Source organism: Vombatus ursinus, unplaced genomic scaffold, assembly GCF_900497805.2.
Source record: "Vombatus ursinus unplaced genomic scaffold, bare-nosed wombat genome assembly UNPS02009173.1, whole genome shotgun sequence".
Taxonomy (NCBI): domain Eukaryota; kingdom Metazoa; phylum Chordata; class Mammalia; order Diprotodontia; family Vombatidae; genus Vombatus; species Vombatus ursinus.
Window position 1 is genome coordinate 7,521,224 of NW_020948951.1, and position 17,620 is coordinate 7,538,843.

Below are 17,620 nucleotides of genomic sequence, written 5' to 3' on the forward strand. Positions count from 1 at the left end.
ACATTGAGTAAGACAGGGGCCTGTGGCAGAGACTGGGCCATAATTATACTGTCGTCACCAAGGGGTTAGGAAACCCACTGCCTCCCACCTCCAGTCCCAACTCACCAAGGGCAACTGTCAGAAGGCCAGGAAGGGACCCTGCCCCTCCCAGGCAAGGCTCCTGGGAACCTCTGGCTGAGGGAAGCCGGGGGGAGGACCCAGAGCTCCTCCTGCCAGCTGACTTGGGAGAGGCAGGAGCTTCCCCATGCAGACCTTTGTTCTAGTGGGGTCACCTCGAGCAAGTTATTTTCTTTCTCAGCCTCAGTTTCCCCATTGTATTAGCCCTTCACATTCTCCCTGTCAGAGGTATTGTGAGGATCAATTGAGTCAGTAAATAGGAAAGTGACTGTTCACTTAGACTGTGCAGAAGCAATGTTAATGTTGCCGCTGCTGCTGCTTGTCTTTGGATTATACAACAGCGCACAGAACTGGAGGAGGGACGGGATCCCTGAGAATCAGTCTGTCAGTCAGTCAGTCAACCAACAGGCCTTGAACACCTTCGGGGTGGCAGGCACTGGACAAAGACAGCTGTGAGCCAGATGCTGCCCTTCTGGGAAGAGGGCCCTGAATGGAGCAATGCAGGGGTGATCCCAGGTCCGCCTGGTGCTGTTAGCTTCTAGGTATCGTACCTGGGAACAGGAAGGCTCTTCTGCTCAGCCCACAGCTCTAGGGGGGGGGCTGAAGGGCTTCGTTCACACCTTGGTCTCCCTGTGGAATGGGGCCTGATACTCCCATCCCCTGTCTCTGCCTAGAGGCCTCAGCAAGATCTGAATGGGAAAGAGGCAGCTGTCCAAGGATGGTTTGTGGTCAGAGGGTATACTTCCTTTTTTTTTCCTTGGTAAACTGAGGATTGGACTAGGGGGTCTCTGTGGCCCCTCTCAGCTTTAGATCTGAGAACCTGTGTGCCATCCTCCTGAAATACAGTAACCTTTTGTCTCATACCTGTGTAAAGTTTGGGGAAAGGTGGGCAGGCAGTGTCTAAGCAGCTCCGGAAAGGGAAAGGGCACCTGCAGAACCCCCGTTTTCCTTCTGAGGGTGGGCAAAGCCCCTTTGGAGGTCCTTTGAGGTTTTCCCCTGGAAGGCAGCTCCAGGTGTGGCAGGAACCCCCAAAAAGCCACCCAAACCTTCCTTGTTCAGTGTGAAGGAAAGGAGATTATTTGGTCCTGGTGAATGGGCCTGGCTATATTCCAGCCCTCTGGTCCACTCTGGAGCTGCTGACCCCATCCTGTGCCTTTGCTCGGAGACCTTGGGTGGGTGGGGGCAGGAAGGGGACTCCCTTAGAGCCTCTTTCTCTATAGAGTGAGTCACTCGCCACGGCTTAGTTCAGAGAGTGCTGGGCTCATGTCTGCCTCAGTCACTTACTCTTATCACCATCTGGGACCTTGGGCAAGGCTCGGCCTTGTTCCTTCTCTCTCAGATGACTTCATTTTAGAAGTTCAGCTAGGTGCTCTCCTCAGCTCTAAATCTGGGCTCCTAGAATTTGTCCCTGCTTGGAATGTGGGCAGCCGAGTCTGGGCAGAGGGGGAGCCGATGCGGGGAAGCCCCCTCCCCTCCAGAGCCTCGTTGCTGGGTGGCGGAGGGGTCGGTGGTGCTTTGAGGGGCCTGCTGTGCGCCCGCTGAGCCCTTGTCTTTGCCCCCTGCAGGCAGGACAAGCTGAAGGTGCACATGAGGAAGCACACAGGTGAGAAGCCCTATCTGTGCCAGCAGTGTGGGGCTGCCTTCGCCCACAACTACGACTTGAAGAACCACATGCGGGTGCACACGGGCCTGCGGCCCTACCAGTGCGAGAGCTGCTTCAAGACTTTCGTCCGCTCCGACCACTTGCACAGGCACCTCAAGAAGGACGGCTGCAACGGAATCCCCTCCCGCCGAGGCCGGAAGCCCCGGGTGCGCGACTCGGGGGCAGGGGCCGCTCCTGCCCCCGCCCCAGTGGCCCAGGACGGCCGGCGCCACCGGCCCGAGAAGCACTTTAAGGAGGAAGAGGAGGAAGATGAGGAGGAAGAGCAGCCCCAGCCTGAGGCCCCGGGCGGGTCAGCTGACGGTAACTTAACGGCCGGACTCTCCTAAAACCAAAAACACACAGAGAAATTCTATCTATATACAGATCTCTCTATACACATATATATATATAGACATATATATATATGAAGCGTCACAAAATATAGTTAGTTCTATCCTCCGATTTTCTCTTTAATGATGTTTTCTCCCTCCCTCTTCCAATCCCCTTCCCTTCCAGGATCCCGTGATTTTTTAGAAGAAGACTTTCTAGGCCTGCCATCCCCCCTCTCCACTGGGAGGGGACCCAGGGATCTGGATTTTGGCCCTTCTAAGGCCATTTTCGTGGTGGCATTGGTGGCAGGCTCCAGGCCCCAACTCCAGGACTTGATTTGGGCCTGGTTGGGCTCTGGAGGGTTCAAGGTGGGGTGGGGGTGATTGACAGTTGGGTTTTTATTTTTCACTGGTTGGTTGGTTCCCTCCCACACCCCCTCCCCCCAAATAATGTCATGAGGGGCGGTGGGGAGTGGTGGGGGGTCCTTCTTCCTGAGTCTTTCAGACAAGACCTTAAAAGATGTCCGTCTACTACTAGTGGACGTTAAAATAGCCCCTTCCCCCCCCGCTCCTTGACCTTGCTCTGCACACCGCTGACCCTTCCCCTTTCCTCAGGGCACTTATTGGGGGTTGTCCCCACCCCCTCCCTCGCACAACTTTCCTATTCCCCAAAACCACCCTTCCTCCCTCCCCCCAACTCCTGCTTTTACTCTCCTGGGGTGTGGGGGAGGCTGGGAATGGGGGTCATGGCTCCTAGATGCCTGCTTGGGCCCCCTCTCTCCTGGCCTTTGAAACCCAAATATATTTATTTTCTTGGGCTAATAAAGGAGAAGAGGAGGTCTAGGGATGGGGGGACTGGGAAAATAGAGTGGGGTACACTGAGGGGACCCTCCCTCCCTCCTGCCTCTGCACTTAACTACTTAGTGTGAGTCCCTGCTCTGTGGGCTTCCTCTCCATCTCTGCAACCCCCGCCCGGCCAGGGTGAGCCGTATCAGGGACCCCGTCATCTCACCCTGCCAGGGGAGGTGGGGGGGCCACTTAACAGCCTGTGTGGCCTTGCCAGCCCCCCTTGGGGAAAGAGATGTTCAGAGATTAAAAGCCCTTTCCCTCAAAAAGCACTTTTTAGATTATTTTTAAAACACCTTTCCAGAGAGGCAGCACAGGGTGAATGTCGGCAGAGAGAGGATGGAGGGGGAGGCAGGGTGGTCAGGGCAGCTGGTGCCAGGACCAGGGCCAGGCAGGTGGGGGAGGGGGAGGAGAGAGAGTGGAGATGTTTGATGCAGTGAAAGCAATAAGTAAAAAAAAAAAAAAAGTTCATAAAATGGAAGAAAAAAAGTAGAAAAAGACAAAAAAACCAACCACGTTTGAAGTCTTAGCACTTTGTGATGGAACGGGTACTACACTTTATCTGAATTCTTAATTTAAAAACATGTTTACAAGTTGTAACCAACTTCTATGGAAAATTAAAAAGACAAAAAAAGTGATTATTACAAAAAAAAAAGAAAAAAAGCAGAGAAATTCCTTTAAAAATCAATTTATTTTTGTAAAAAATAATAAAAAGAAAAACCCACTGATGCAGAATCCACTTCTGTTTCCCGCAGTAGAACCAGGAACTGGGCTTAGGGGGTTCTACGATAGGACTAGAACCTTCTAGAACATTGCCCATTGCAACAAAGCTTGAATCTCAGGCAGGAATATGGGGTTTTGTGTTGGGATGATTTTTTTTTTCTCCTTCCCTCCATTTTGTTCTCTCTTCTTTGGTTCTCTCATGGTTTTTCTCCATGTCTTACTTGCCATTGTTGGCCAGAGATGTGGCTCCCGGCCCTAGTGGGTCTCCTGAGAGAAAGGAGTTCTGAGAAAGGGCTTTGTCTAGATCGCTTACATTACAACCAGCTAGACCAGTCAGAATGGTCTTTCTGAAATGCCTGCCTCCCATTGCCCTCAGCCCCTCATGTCCCCTCTATCCCATTTCCCATTCCTTCCCCATACTCCCTCAGGACTTGCCTCTTGGCTTCCTTCCAACATGGCAGACTAAAAACATGGCTAACAGAGTCTGCCTGGAGTGGCCATCTTGAAAGGCTTGTTCCCATTCAGTGGGGCCCCTGGGATGGGGGAGGTCCCCAATTTCAGGACCTCTTCTGCCCCTGACACTCTTGTTTTTATTCTAAGGCACTGACTGTCAAATGAGGGCCTCTCCCTGGGATGCCCATTCCATTTAGGCCATGAATGGGGAAATGGTGTTGGGGGCAACATCTTCCAGAGACCAGACCTCACCAGGCTCCGTGGACAGGTCTGTCTGAGTTCTCACCTGTCAGCATAGCCCTGGTCCCCATTTCCCCCCTCCCAGGGGTTTCTGCAGTTCCCTGAGAGGAGAGGCTTTTGGGGCACCCCCAAGGCTTCTGGCTCTGCTCCACCCCCAATCCCTGGCCAGCAGGGAGCGGGCCCTGTGCCCTGGCCGCTCTAACTCCTATACTCCTAGAGGGTACCTCTGCTTAGCACTGGCCCCCCTCACACATATGCAAAAACCCGGTGCGGACTTGTAAATAGACGCAACTTTGGAATTCCTTCTGGTAAAGCCCCCAAGTGGTGGTATCTGTTTCCTTAGCTTCAGCCGCCAGCATCCCGTCTCTTGATTCCCTCCTTCCCTTTTCCTGCATACCTTTGAGAAGTACAAAAAGGGAAGTTTTCATAGAAGGTGGCTTTAAAAAGTCCTGCCCCCGCCCATGTCTCAGGGGCCCTGAGACAGGATAGGCGGGGCAGGGACCCTCACTTCATCCTTCCACCCCCAGAGCGGGAGTTGGAGCCCAGCCTTGGCTGACGACTCTCGCCCCTCCCAGCCTCAGCCTGGCCTATTTCACACCTGAAAAATCACAGGGTGAGCTATTTTGGAATCACCATCTGCTCCAGGGAGGGAGGAGGGACAGGCTCCCCAGCAAGGGGGAGGGGAGCAGAGGGGGGCATTTCTGGGGAACATTTCCCCAGGTGCGACCTCAGGACCTCCCCCTCCTCCCTTCCTGGGGCCCCTCAGCAATAAAACCAGTCAAAGTTACTTCCCAGCTGAAGCCTCTCTGTAGGCCCAGAGCCTGCCTCGTCCTGGCAGTGCCTGGTGGGCAGCTGCATTTGGGGAACACAGATACCACCCCTTCATCTGCTGATGACATTAAGTTAGAAGCGGGGGAGGGGGATAGGACATGTAGGCAACACTTTAACACAAGCCTCAAAAAGGTTTGCACCAAAACCCAGCTCCCCTTCTCTCGCTGCCTGCCTGCGCGCCCGCCGCCCGCCTCCTCCTGTGAACCTCCTGTCCCTAGGCCCATTCTGCCTTAACCTCCTTCCTTGTGCATGGGACCTCAGACAGGCTGCCCGGCTCTCCCTGCTCATTCACATAGTGTATATAAACCTGGATTGATTTTATTTTTATTTTTAAATTAAGGTTGTGATAAAGTGTTGCCAAAGAATTATTGCATTTCAGGAAAAAAAAAACACAGAAAAGCAAAGTGTGTGTGTGTGGTGGTGGTGGTGGTGGTGGTGGTGGTGGTGGTGGTGGTGGGGAACATGCTGATGCGTCAACAGAAACAGCAAAATTGATTTGTTCCATGGTTTTGTTTTTAAATGACAGCAACAAGACAAAATTGTTCCTTCCATCGTGGTGAAGCCGTGTTTGTGTGTCCGCTACTGGGCCAGGGCTCGCTGTAGGCAAGGGCCCTGAGGGATTGGACATTCTTCCCAGGAGCCAGGGCTCTCAGGGGACCAACCCCAGTGGGATGCAGAGGAGGCCCTGTCCAAAGGAACTCCCCCCTCCCCTGCTGCTGGTGTCTCTAGACAGGGTCAGCCAGAGGGGAGCTCACAGCTGGGGGAGGGGCTTGAAGGGGCTTGGCCATGTTCCTGATGCTGCTTCTCCCCTCCTCTCTCCTTCTGAGATTAAAAAGATTAAAAAACTCACCAAGACCATGCAAAAATACTATTTAAAACAGGAACCAGTGAATGTAATGTGATGGACAAGGGGCAGGAGCAGGATGAAGAGAGGGGGTCTGCGCTGGCTGACCTGGCAGTCCACAGGCTCTGTCAGGCAGTAGTACCAAAGTACGCTGTCCCCTCATCGGGCCAGAGTGCCTGAGGATGGGCAGGGATGGGGGACAGCCAAGGGCCAGGCCCGGGAGGCCTCTAGGCTTCCTGACACCTGGACCCGTCAGGGATACCTGTCCCTGCCTCCATGTGTAGGGTCCCCACAGCCATTCCACAAACTTAACACCCCCCCCAACCCCTTCAGTTACCTTTGTAACCAAGCCTCTTGCACCTGCCCCTTTAACGCCCCCCTTTGGGCGGGTGACCTCCCGTTCTACCCCCAGAGGCCAGAGTGGGACAAGAGCTGGGCCAAGACCCTGTTTCTGGGACAGAGGTACCTTAGAAGGGGCGGGGGGGGGGGGGGCGGTGAGGATTGAGCTATTGTTCTTTGCACTAATTAGACCCACTGACCACTAAGGGAGTGTGGTTCTGTTGCACATGGCCAAGGCTGGAGGTCAGCATGGAGGAAAGGGTTCAACCCAGGGACTTGAGGGCAAGAGAGAGGAGGACGGAAGCACTCAGAGATGACAGGGAAGAGGGACGTGAGGAGCGAGGGAGGAGTCTTTGTGCTCTGGGGAAGCCATTCCTCCCCCCCTCCTGTCCCCCATGCCATTCACTTCCTTGTCCAGCCGAGAGCTCCCCAGCTCCGGAGTTAAGACTGTTCAGGCAGCCGGATTGGAGAATAGAAAACTATTTTTTAAGAAAGAAAGATATTTATATTTGCAGTTTATTTTAAAGAGTTATTTAAGCAGAGGAAGCGTGCGGCTGAGCCCGGCTTGGGCCTGGGGGAGCATAGCGTCTGCAGGACGACTGAGTCCCCAGAGCCCGAGTCGAGCTCTCTCTCTATATCTATATATACAGATTTAAACTTTATTGGGGCGTGTGGGAGAGTGGCTGTGTGGAGGGAGGAGAGGCCCAGAAAAGCTTCCAGCCCATCCCTTCCTCTCGACAGCAGAGGAAGGGGGGCTGGCAAGGTGGTCAGTGGGGTTCAGAGCCCTGGGCTCTGGCGGGCTTCCCAGCCAGCAGATTCAAGCACAGAGAAGACATTCCATGGACTGTATCTGAGTGTTTATAATGTGGGGGAGAAAAAAGAAATGGATTAAAATGCACTTTTGGGGGAGGGGGGCTTGAAAAACAATTTTAAAAACCCAAAAAAAGGACAAAAATGAAACGCAGAACATTCATTTTTCTTGTATATAAAGACCACTAAAAACAGCTGTAAACACCCCTGTTGGTTGCCTCCTTTGTCTCATTCTGCTTTATCCTGTGGGTGTGGGGGGAGGGGGTGGTTTTGGGGTGCTGGGGAACTCTTCTGCTTCTTAATATTATGGGGGGAGGGTCGTGCGCAAAACTTCCAGGAGGGAGATGAAGTCGGAAGGCCCTAGTCTTCCCTTCCCTTCTCTTCCCTGGACCATTCGTGTTCCAGGCTGGAGAATCAGTCAAGGTTTTGGGGACCAGGATTGGATCTGCTGGAATAGATCCTTTGTTGGATGGGAGGGCAACTTCTCTGGGCCTTTTTGTGTCTCTGAATCAATCCCACTTTAGTGGCCTGCCTCCTCCCAGATTTGACAAGAATCATTCTAGGATCAGGGAAGGGGACATGATAGGGTGGAATGGAGGGCAATGCTCCAACATGGAAGAGAGGGCCCCCTGCCCCCCTCCACCCCACCACTGTCATGATATTCCTTCCCACCCCAGGAAAGCCACATCTTCCCCAGGAGACGACACTGGGGTGGTGTAGGGCGGAAGGAGGGAAGTTCCTAGCTCTTAGCAGCTCCCACGTCTATGCACAGCTGTCCTGAGCCCTTGGGGACTGAAAACAAACAGGATCAATTGTACTTTCCACAGCATATGTATCATGTTGTTCTTTTGGACTGATGGGTGGTAAGGTGGGCATCTCCTGTGATGGCTCCACTTTCTCGCGTCCATCTGCTTCACTCGGTTTGTCTGATCTTAATCGGTTCAATAAATATGCCGTACCAGAGAATGGGAGCTGGACCCATACAACCAGGGGAAGAGGTGGAAAAAGATGGCCTCTGGCTCAGCCACCCCCTGCATGTTTATCTGAGCACTTTATAATTTCCAAAATGGCGTCCTAGCAACAAGCCTGCAATTATTCATATCATCCCCATTTTATAGACGAGGAAACAGCCTAAGAGGTGATTTTCTGAGTTACACAACTAGCATTGTGTCTTTATATCTCTCAGGCCTACCACACTGTCTGACACACCGTAGGCACTTAATACATGCTTATTGAATTGAGCCAGGAATCAAAACTTTTATCTCCTCACTCTCCGGCCTATCATTGACTTTAAGGTTGGTGATAAGTGACTGAAGACAGAAGGCTGGATACGGTGGCCTCTTAGAGTCCTTTGGGGGAAGAGGTATTCAAAGTGACAGATGGCACTGACTGGCACCAGAGGTAGTCCAGCTCAGTCTGACCTCACTACCTACTGAGGTGCCGTCTTCGACCTGAGAGAGAAATGCTAGGGCTGGGGTGGGGGGGGACAGAAGACCCCTGAGGGACCCTCAGGCTCAGTGGCAGTATCTTCATCACCTGGCTGCTCACCATGCCCTGGGCCTATTACTGCTCTTGGCAAGTAGACATAGGAATAGAGAAGATTTCTACCTACCCCAGAGCTGAGCTGAGTTCAAGCTTACAATGGGAGCTATGGCGCCCAGGCTCCCCTTCTCCTCCTCTCTCTCCAGATCCCAGAGAGCCATCCAAGGCAGGTAGGTCTTGAGAGGATGCAACTGTCGCCACTAGGCTCTGACTCCCCAACTCTCTTTAAGTTTGCTTTCCAAAAAAGCAGAAGCTGTGGAGCTTTATGAAGGGAAAGGGATGCCTTTATTAGGCATCCACTATGTTCCAGGAACTTTGTAAATATCTCGTTTGATCCTCACAACAACCCTGGGAGGAAGGTGCTGTTATCCCCACTTTACAATTGAGGAACCTGAAGCAGTCAGAGGTGACGTGACTTGCCCAGGGTCACACAGCTAGGAAGTATCTGAGGCTGAATTTGAATTCATCTTCCTGGCTCCAGGCCCCAGAACGCTAACCACTGTGCCAACTAGCTGTCCTCAAATGCTGGACACCGTGGGCACCTCAGATCAAGGGATAAAAATAGTCTTGGCACCAGGGCAGATAGGGAGCAGGATAAAAGAAATCCCTCTATAGAATCACTAAACTAAAACATAGAACGTCAGGGCCGAGAGGAACCCTGGAAACCATCAAACCATCCAGTCCAAATGCTTCATTTTATAGAGGAGGGGATGTAAGTGCAGAGAGTGAAGGCTAGAAATGCTGTGATAAAGAAGGATGGTCAAAGAATGGTAAGAAGTGGAAACTCTCTCAGCATATAGTCCAGGGACTGGCCCGACAAGACGCCGAATTGAGGTTGGGGATGGGGACGGAAGTAGGTGGAAGTAGAACCTGAACTTTGTAACCAGCATCCCAAAGCCCATCTGCCATCAGCTTCTCTCTTCCAGGCTCACACACGGGCTCCTCTGCAGAGGCGGGGGAAGCAAGGTCAGGTCCTTGGAGACGAGCGTCCGGATTGGGAACACCCTCTCCAGGCCCTCCCTAAGCTAATGCCAATTGCCAACACCTCACTGGTTGATCTGCCCTGACCCCCAAGGACAGGGACCACACCGTGAGATTAGCTTGTGTCATAAGCCTCCTAGTTTTTAAGGCCGAAGGGAGATTTGGGGGCTCATCTCAGCAGCTTAGGCGATCCAGTTGTTTCTGGGTGGGAGCGGGAGTGGGGGAGAGAGAGGACCCTAATGCATCCTTCTGAGTCCTGAGCTGTCTCGTCACAGGCTGTTGGGAGTACTTAGCAGGAGAGGAAAGTAGGTCACAGGCTTTTGGGAAACTCCCAGGGGAGAACTGGCCAGGTGATTAAAATGAATTGGCAGCCACCGAGAGGCCTTGCAGAAGTCAGAGGACTTCATCTCACTTCTTCCTTCCCAACTATCTACTGACTTCATTGGTGCATGGCTGCAATGTGTGCTCTTTGGAAAGGGCCAAGGTCACCACTAGGATTGGTGCTGGGCATGACATGGAAATTGGAGTGAGACCAACAAGTACTTTGTGAAGGGCGGTGTGGTGGGGGGGAGGGGTGTGTGCGCGCGCGCTAAATGCACCTTCCACCTTCCAGCCCTAACATTCCCAGACTTCTGGCTACATCGAGGCCATCTCTTACCCATGGCAAGGAGGCAAAATTCTCCTGTTGGGGCCTCTGCCAGTCATTCCTTAGCTAAAACTACCTTGGAGATTGACAGGATTTAGAGTTTGAAGGTACTTTTGTACACCATCTACTTCAGCCCTATTTTACATATATGGAAACTGAGGAATCCAGAAGAAAAGAAGAGTGACTCCTCAGGTCACCTAGTTAGAAAGCAGTAGGGCCATGCATCCCACCCAAGTCTTCTGATTTGAACAATGCAAGGCTTCAGGCCAGGCAGCCTGCCATCTACACGAACACCTTAGGAATGAGGCTGTATAATTGTTTGCAAGGATTGGTAGTGTTGGGGGCAGGCTATTATGCCCAAACCTCTAGGGCAGCTAGTCAGTCATTCTCCAAGGCGAGATAGGAGGGAAGGATGAGACAGATGGATAGGGAGTGGATGAAACCATAGTACTTTTAATTGGACCAATCCTCTTCTCCCCCAAGAATAATGTCCTGCATGCTGAGGGCAGGGGTCTACACTCTTATGACAGCCTATGCCTCAATTATGGGAGTTCTGACACAGGTCTCCACTCCTACACCGTTAAAAAAAGAGGAGACAAGCTGAGATCATCATTGATAGAAGAAGGGCAAGTCAGATCTCTCATCACATTGAGTTCCAGGCGTTCAGGACCACCTTCAGAATCAGAGGTGGAGGCAGGGCTTTGAGCTAGAGAAGATAAGGGTTGTGTCAGAAAGAAAAGGGTCGAGGTGATGCAGCTAATTTCAACCCTAGAGGGGAATTAGAAGGGCCAGTGGCCCCAGCCGCCCAGGCAGGAGATGGGGAAGCAATGGTAATGCGGGGCCTCCCTGAAGGAACAGAGGAAGACATAGTGAGTCAGGGATCTGAGCTCGGATGCTGACTTTATACCATTTTCAAAATGGGTATTGACATGCTAGTGTATTCAGGAGATGAGGATCCCAGCATAATGGAAAGAGGTCACGAGCCCTTGTTTCCCACTTTTACAGAGTGACCCAGGGCACATAATCCTTTGGTCCCCATTGTAGCCCTTCTTTCAGAGTCACAGAGGCTGCACTGGAAAGGGCCCCAAGCGATCCAGGCCAAGCTGGGTCTGCACAAGAACCCCTTCTGGAGCGTCGCTGACAAACGGTGACTCAGCCTCTTTGAGCACTCGCAGTGAGGAGGCATCAAGACCAAACCCGTGTCTCTGCCGCTTCCACCTGCTGTTGCTAGTTCTTATCTCTAGGACCCCCTCCCAGTCTTATCCACATTTGAAGGACAGCTTGCAGCAACGCCCCCAAAATCTCTTCTCCTAGCAGCCTAGCTAAAGACTGCATGTGGCTGGGTTTACAGGGAGATGCACTAAAGGGTGTGTTGGGGCTCTTCTAAACTCACAGGATTTAGAACCAGAAGACTTTCAAGGCCGTACAATTCAACCTCCAATCTACAGAGGAGGAAACCAGCCCACAGATGTTGCCACGTACCCAAGGCCACACGGCTATCGAGCAGCTCTGGTATTCCAGTAGTTTTGGATGCTTTGGATCCTTGTGATTTGCATCAGGAAACGTTCCTTCTGATGGGTCTCGTAGAGCTAAGCCATGAATAAACCCAAGGGCAAGAGCTAGGTGTTCTGGTTTGTCGGACCCCTCCCTCCGAGTAGGCACTCGGAACCCACTGGATACAGACTTGTTAGCAGCGGTCTTGTGTGGTGGAAAGCAGGCAGTATTTGGCATGGTTTTAAGCTCTGATAGCTTACAACTGAACTAAGACTTTTTTGGACACCCTGTATTTGAAGTCGTAAGACTTGGGTTCAGATTCTATCTCTACTATCCATGCCTTTTGACAAGCTCTACAATGTTGAGCCTCATCTGTAAAATGGAGATGCTTCTCTGCCCCACCGGGTTGTTGTAAAGAAAGCGTTTTTTAAACCATTAAGTGCTAGGGAAATGTCAGCAATTTCTCTGGCATTGGAGCGGCTGAGGGATCGTCTTTGCAGGAACCAGAGGGAGGAGATTGGTCTCTGTGCCCAGCCCAGTTTTCACCCACTTACATTATGCTTTAAGGTAGCATTTATAGGGCAGCTAGGTGACGAAGCGGATAGAGTGTCGGGTCTGAAGTCGGTTCAAATCTGGCCTCAGACACTTCTTAGCTGTGTGACTCTGGGCAAGTCACTTCACCCTGTTTGCCTCAGTTCCTCATCTGAACAATGAGCTGGAGAAGGAAAACTCCAGTATCTTTGCAAAGAAAACCCGAAATGGGGTCGCGAAGAATCAGACTGAAAACGACTGAGCAGCGAAGGATTATTATTTGTCAAAGCTGACACAGGAGAAAACAAGCTTCAAAAAAGTGATATAACCAAGGGCGCAAGCAAGAGAAGTCAAGTTCTTAGACCTAGTACTCCTATTATTTAGGACCTTCGAGACAGATCTTTTCCAATCTCCTCATTTCTCCGAACTGAGGTTGAGACTGAGATTACAGAGAGTGAGCAAAGAGCTTTACCTACTTTGGCAGCCCCAGCCCCGAACCTCGCCCAGGTCCCACCAGGGAAGAGCTTTTCACTCCTCCAGGGTGGCAGGGTGGATGGATGGTGCACAAGTGGCCTTTCCACTGCTGCTTCCCCAGCCTTGACAAAACCCTTCTTCCAGGACGTGTTGGGTCACACGCTCTCAGACCAGCTCTTCTTCCAGGGTATGTGAAGGGTGGTGAAGGGAGTGAGAGCCAAGGAAGCCCTGTTTATATTTACAAAATACTTTCCTCACAACCATCCTGTGAGGGAGCTAGTGCAAGCATTAATCAGTTAAGCAACAAGCATTTATTAAGCATTTACTATGTGCCCAGCACTGCATTAGGTACTTGGAGATACAAAGAAAAAAAAAGTCCCTGCCCTCAAGGAGCTTACATTGTGTCCAGGAGACAAGTACTATCTCCATTTTGCAAATGGGGAAACTGAGGACCAGAGATTAGAAGTGACTTGTCAGGAGTTGCATAACTATTATTAAGAGGTTAGACTGGGGCAGCTAGGTGGCGCAGTGGACAGAGCACCGGCCCTGAAGTCAGGAGGACCTGAGTTCAAATCTGGCCTCAAACCAAACACTTGACACTTACTAGCTGTGTGACCCTGGGCAAGTCACTTAATCCCAATTGCTGCAAAAAAAAAAAAAAAGAGCTTAGACCCAGGACTTGATGACTTTTTTTCCACTCTGCCACACTGGACCTGGAGGGAGAGAAGTCCAAGCTGCTTTTGGACCCGAGTTCTTTTCATCTGAAGATGAACAAAGTCAGGATAGTGGCGGAGGGGTGGGTTACAGGACATGTTCAGGCAGCCCTTTATGGTTCTACCTCCTCTGCTGGCTGGTGCATGGGCTTTGGTGCTAGATTAAAGCCCAACGGAGAAATGCTTTCCTCACTCCTCTAAAGCAGTCTTCTTCCCCAAGTTGAGTTGGGGTGTTGGCGACATACACAACTCACCAGCTTTTTGAGGAAAGGTCATTGTCCTTGATCCACTGATAAAGGTCTTTGGGTTGGAGCTTCTTGTCTGGGGAAGCCAGGATGGTAACAGAGACGAGGTTACTTAAGACTGTGGTTTGTCGAGGAGGACTGGAGATGCCCCAACACCAACTGAAGGGCCTTCTGTCTCCAAAATGAGAGGATAGGTCTGTGATAGCTTCCCCTTGTCAGCGCAGGTTGTTAATGACAAAACAAACTCCCAGTTGCCTCCTGACCCCTCTGAGCTCTATGTCCACGGGCTGAATGGTGATGACAACAGATGCCCAGCGCTAGTTCTACCAGGGCACAGAAAGGCGAGGGCTCTTGTGGAGACAGGGATTGGGGAAGAAAAAAAACAAAACAAACCCATGGTGATGAGTACGCAATTAAAGGGCTTGCTAATTGTGTTGACAAACCAGCTGTCTTTGCCAAGTAGTGTTCATCTGGCTTTAGGCTGGGGCTCTGACCCTTAAGCCTAATACATAAAATGATTAAATCAGCTCAAAGTTCAGGAATTCAATCAAGGAGAAAATGGGAAGGACAAGAGGTTGGGGGCAAAAGGAGCTAAATGCAGTCTGCTCTACGAACAATCTGGTTTTTCCAAATCTCCCCTAAGACTGGTACCATTTTCCTCTAGTCTAGCTCAGTAGAGCTGACCTACGAAAGATTAGAGATAGAAAGGGCTTTAAAACTAGAACATTAGAACTAAAAGTACATCTAGTTCAACCTGGAAGCAAGTCTACCAAGAAACCAGAAATTAGACTTGTCCAAGAACACATAGCTAGTTAGGGCTGGAACCCAGGCCTCCAGAATCCAAGGGTAGAGAGATCCTCAAGCCTGGTGCCAAGCAGCTGTGCCAAGCACAGGTGGAGAGGCTGTGCCAAGCCCCCTGAGGCTTTAGGCTGGGCTGGTTACCTTTGAGCTACTCTATCCTCCTACCTGAGAAAAAGGGTGAGACAGCAGAAGCCTGGAGCATCAAAAGCTGGTCTTTGATGCCTAAGGTGGCCCACTGGAGTGTGGAAGTGTGAGTGTGCGTGTCTCTGTGTGCAGAGACCACTGTGGGTGCTGGAGACCCAACCCTGGTTTGCTCCACCACCCTCCCAACCTCCCAGCTTCCAGTTCATTGCAGCCACAGGACCAGGACTCCCGGCAGAGTGGCCCAGCCCTTTCTGGGCAAGGTCCACAAGTCCCCTCCCTGCCCTGCTGTGGAAGAGACACACCCCACACCTCTGAGCCGGAAACAGTGGGCACAGGCCTCGAAATGTAAATCTTTTTATTTAACAAAACACTATACTTTTGAATTCTGGAGAATGTGTACGGAAGGGAAAGAAAAATATTTTGGGGTTTTTTTTTCCTTTTTTTTTTTTCTCTTTACAAAAACAAAACGAGGATATAAGAAAACATATGTACAGAACAGCTGGCCAAAAAAATCAACCCAAACCAGGAACTGAATCATGATGTTTCTAAGTGGCTTGGCCTAGACCTTTTTTATTTTCATTTTTAAAAAACAATTAAATTAGGATACAAATATTAGAAAAAATTGGACATGAGCTGCCCATGCTCCCGAGGAGTCAAGCTGAGCAACCTGTTTTATACAGTAAAACTTAATTGGAGCTCTACCACATTTCCCATTGTTACCTGAAATGATATTGCTTCCTTGCTAGGAGAGTTGTTTATATAAAGGAAAATTATTCTGGGTTTGGAAAAAGGCAGGGAGGACTGGAGGGAAAAGGAAACGAAGAAAACCGTGAAAATAGGTGGAAATCAGGTCCAAGGCTCTCCCTTCCCACCTTGGGGAAACCCTGGACATTTCAGTGCCACTCCAAAGGTCCCCAGTGTGCCCTTTGTGACAGTTCAGCAGCTGGGTGGGGATCTCTGCTCAGCTTTGGGGTGGGGGTGGGTGAGTAAAATCCCAACAGGAACCAGCATATCCCCTCTACCCTCCCCATCTGTATTTCCGGGGTGAGTCATCAGAGCATTGGGAGGAAAGGCCCCTCCTACTGGCAGCACCCAGTCTGTGGCTGGGGGTGGATCACATCCAGTCCTATTCCCCTCACCCCCAATCACATGGGATTAGATCAGGATAGAGGATGGCCCTGGTAGCACTGGGTCTCCTGACAGGCCTTCACGAGGACCCTCAAGTCTTGGTCTCCCATATGTCTCCTCCTCAGCCCCATTGTATCCATTTTGATGAGGATTCCAGTAAGAGAAAAGGGAAAAGGGGAGGTAGATGGATGGCTTTAGGTGGCTGGAATTATTTTAGATGCATCACTTCCCTTCCTCCACTTCTCCCCACCCCCCAAACTTCCTAACACAGGCATCTGAAAGTGCTACTTAAGCATTGGGCTTTTAGAGGAGTGGGGAGTAGCATCTGGAGACCTGCTCCTCACCTCCCAGTGGGAAAGAGAAGAGAGGAGGAAGACATACAAGGAAGACCCTAGACCAGTGTCTGACTTGGTTACTCCAGCTCAGGAAACATGCCAGGGGTTGGAGAGCAGAACGCCTGCCTTGGAACAGAGGAGTTCAGCTGCTGGGCGCCCAGAGAAAGCCAGCCTGGGACAAGAACCTTCCACACCTGATCGCATTTGGTTTCCAGGCAACCTGAGTGGTAAGAAGCAGGGAAGAATTGGGCAGCCCCAGATCTCCCTCCTCTCTGACCCTCCACCCCCCACCCTCAAAGTCCCACCTCCAGGACAGGCTCTGGAAAGCAAAGTCAGCCAGATTTCAGCAAGAAGAGTTTCCAACAATATTCCTACTGTGAGGGAAACCTGTAACTGCTTGTAGACTCAAAACCCCACCCACCCCACCCCAAACAACAAAAAAAATAAAAAAAAAAAAAAAAAAAAAAGAAAAAAAAAAGAAAAACCCCTCTTCTGCCCCCTTTCTCCTCCCTCCACCCTCAACAGTAAGTCGCTGGCTTCTGTTTTAGGACACAGTACTGAGCAGGAGAGACAAAGAGAGAGAGAGAGAGAGAAAGAGAAAGAGAGAAAGAGAGAAAGAGAGAGAGAGAGAGAGAGAGAGAGAGAGAGAGAGAGAGAGAGAGATGCACAGAGAAGTCCAAGAACTTGTGGCTACTTCCCTCCCCGACATCCCCACCCTTCGTCCTGTCACCACACAGGGACAGAGTTGGTGGTGGGTGTCTGCACTGTTTTCGTACTGAAATAAACCTGAATTGGAGTTACCGAGGTAGCTGGCTAGAAACTGAGAATTTCCACACCTGGCATTCTTGAAGGGCCTCATTTCCCCACCTTGCCCCCCACCTGACCCCTCCCCCTCTGCTCTCCTCCATCCCAGTGGGTTGGTCCAAAGAGGCAGGGTCACCTTGGAGCCTCCCACTGACCATGGAAGCTTCCTTCCAAAGGGAAACTTGTCTACGTGCTTCTGTCTTCAAAATGCCAAGTTATTGCACTTTCAGAAATACAACAGCTCTGTGGCTTAAACCCTTCCCCCTCCCCCACCCTTCACAACCTCCCTCCCCGACCCCTCACCATGGCTTCTTCTCAACTAAAATGATTCACTACGAAGAAATTCTACATCATCTTCAGATTTGATTAAAAGGTTTCAAAAATGGGTGTTTGTTTCCATGAGGTGCAGAGCCGTGGGTGTTCCCCAGAAGGAACAGCTTGTCTCAGGAATTCTATATCTTCCCTGCCCCCATCCCCGTTCCATTCCCCCCCAAGCCCTCCCCAAACTCCCCACAAAGTGCCCCTCCCCAAACCTTGCTAGGTTCCATCAGCCGCCATAGTCCCATCCCCGCCCCTATCCCTCCCCAATCATCCAAAGACCCAGCAAG

General features: G+C 51.1%; 2 protein-coding genes across 4 annotated transcripts in view; one reads left to right on the forward strand and one right to left on the reverse strand.

Moving 5' to 3' along the window:
* ZBTB7A (zinc finger and BTB domain containing 7A) overlaps positions 1 to 7,380 on the forward strand; it is a 30,163-nt gene extending 22,783 nt beyond the window's left edge. For all 3 annotated transcript variants that reach the window (XM_027850851.1, XM_027850852.1, XM_027850853.1), the window contains exon 3: positions 1,683 to 7,380. In XM_027850851.1, coding sequence (XP_027706652.1) covers positions 1,683 to 2,106 — 424 coding nt within the window. In that variant the 3' untranslated portion in view covers positions 2,107 to 7,380. The remainder of the gene's footprint in view (positions 1 to 1,682) is intronic.
* A 7,706-nt stretch (positions 7,381 to 15,086) lies between these two features.
* Positions 15,087 to 17,620, reverse strand: part of PIAS4 (protein inhibitor of activated STAT 4) — a 50,702-nt gene continuing 48,168 nt past the window's right edge. Inside the window, exon 12 of the mRNA XM_027851098.1 lies at positions 15,087 to 16,428. The gene's annotated coding sequence lies outside the window, so the exon portion shown is untranslated. The remainder of the gene's footprint in view (positions 16,429 to 17,620) is intronic.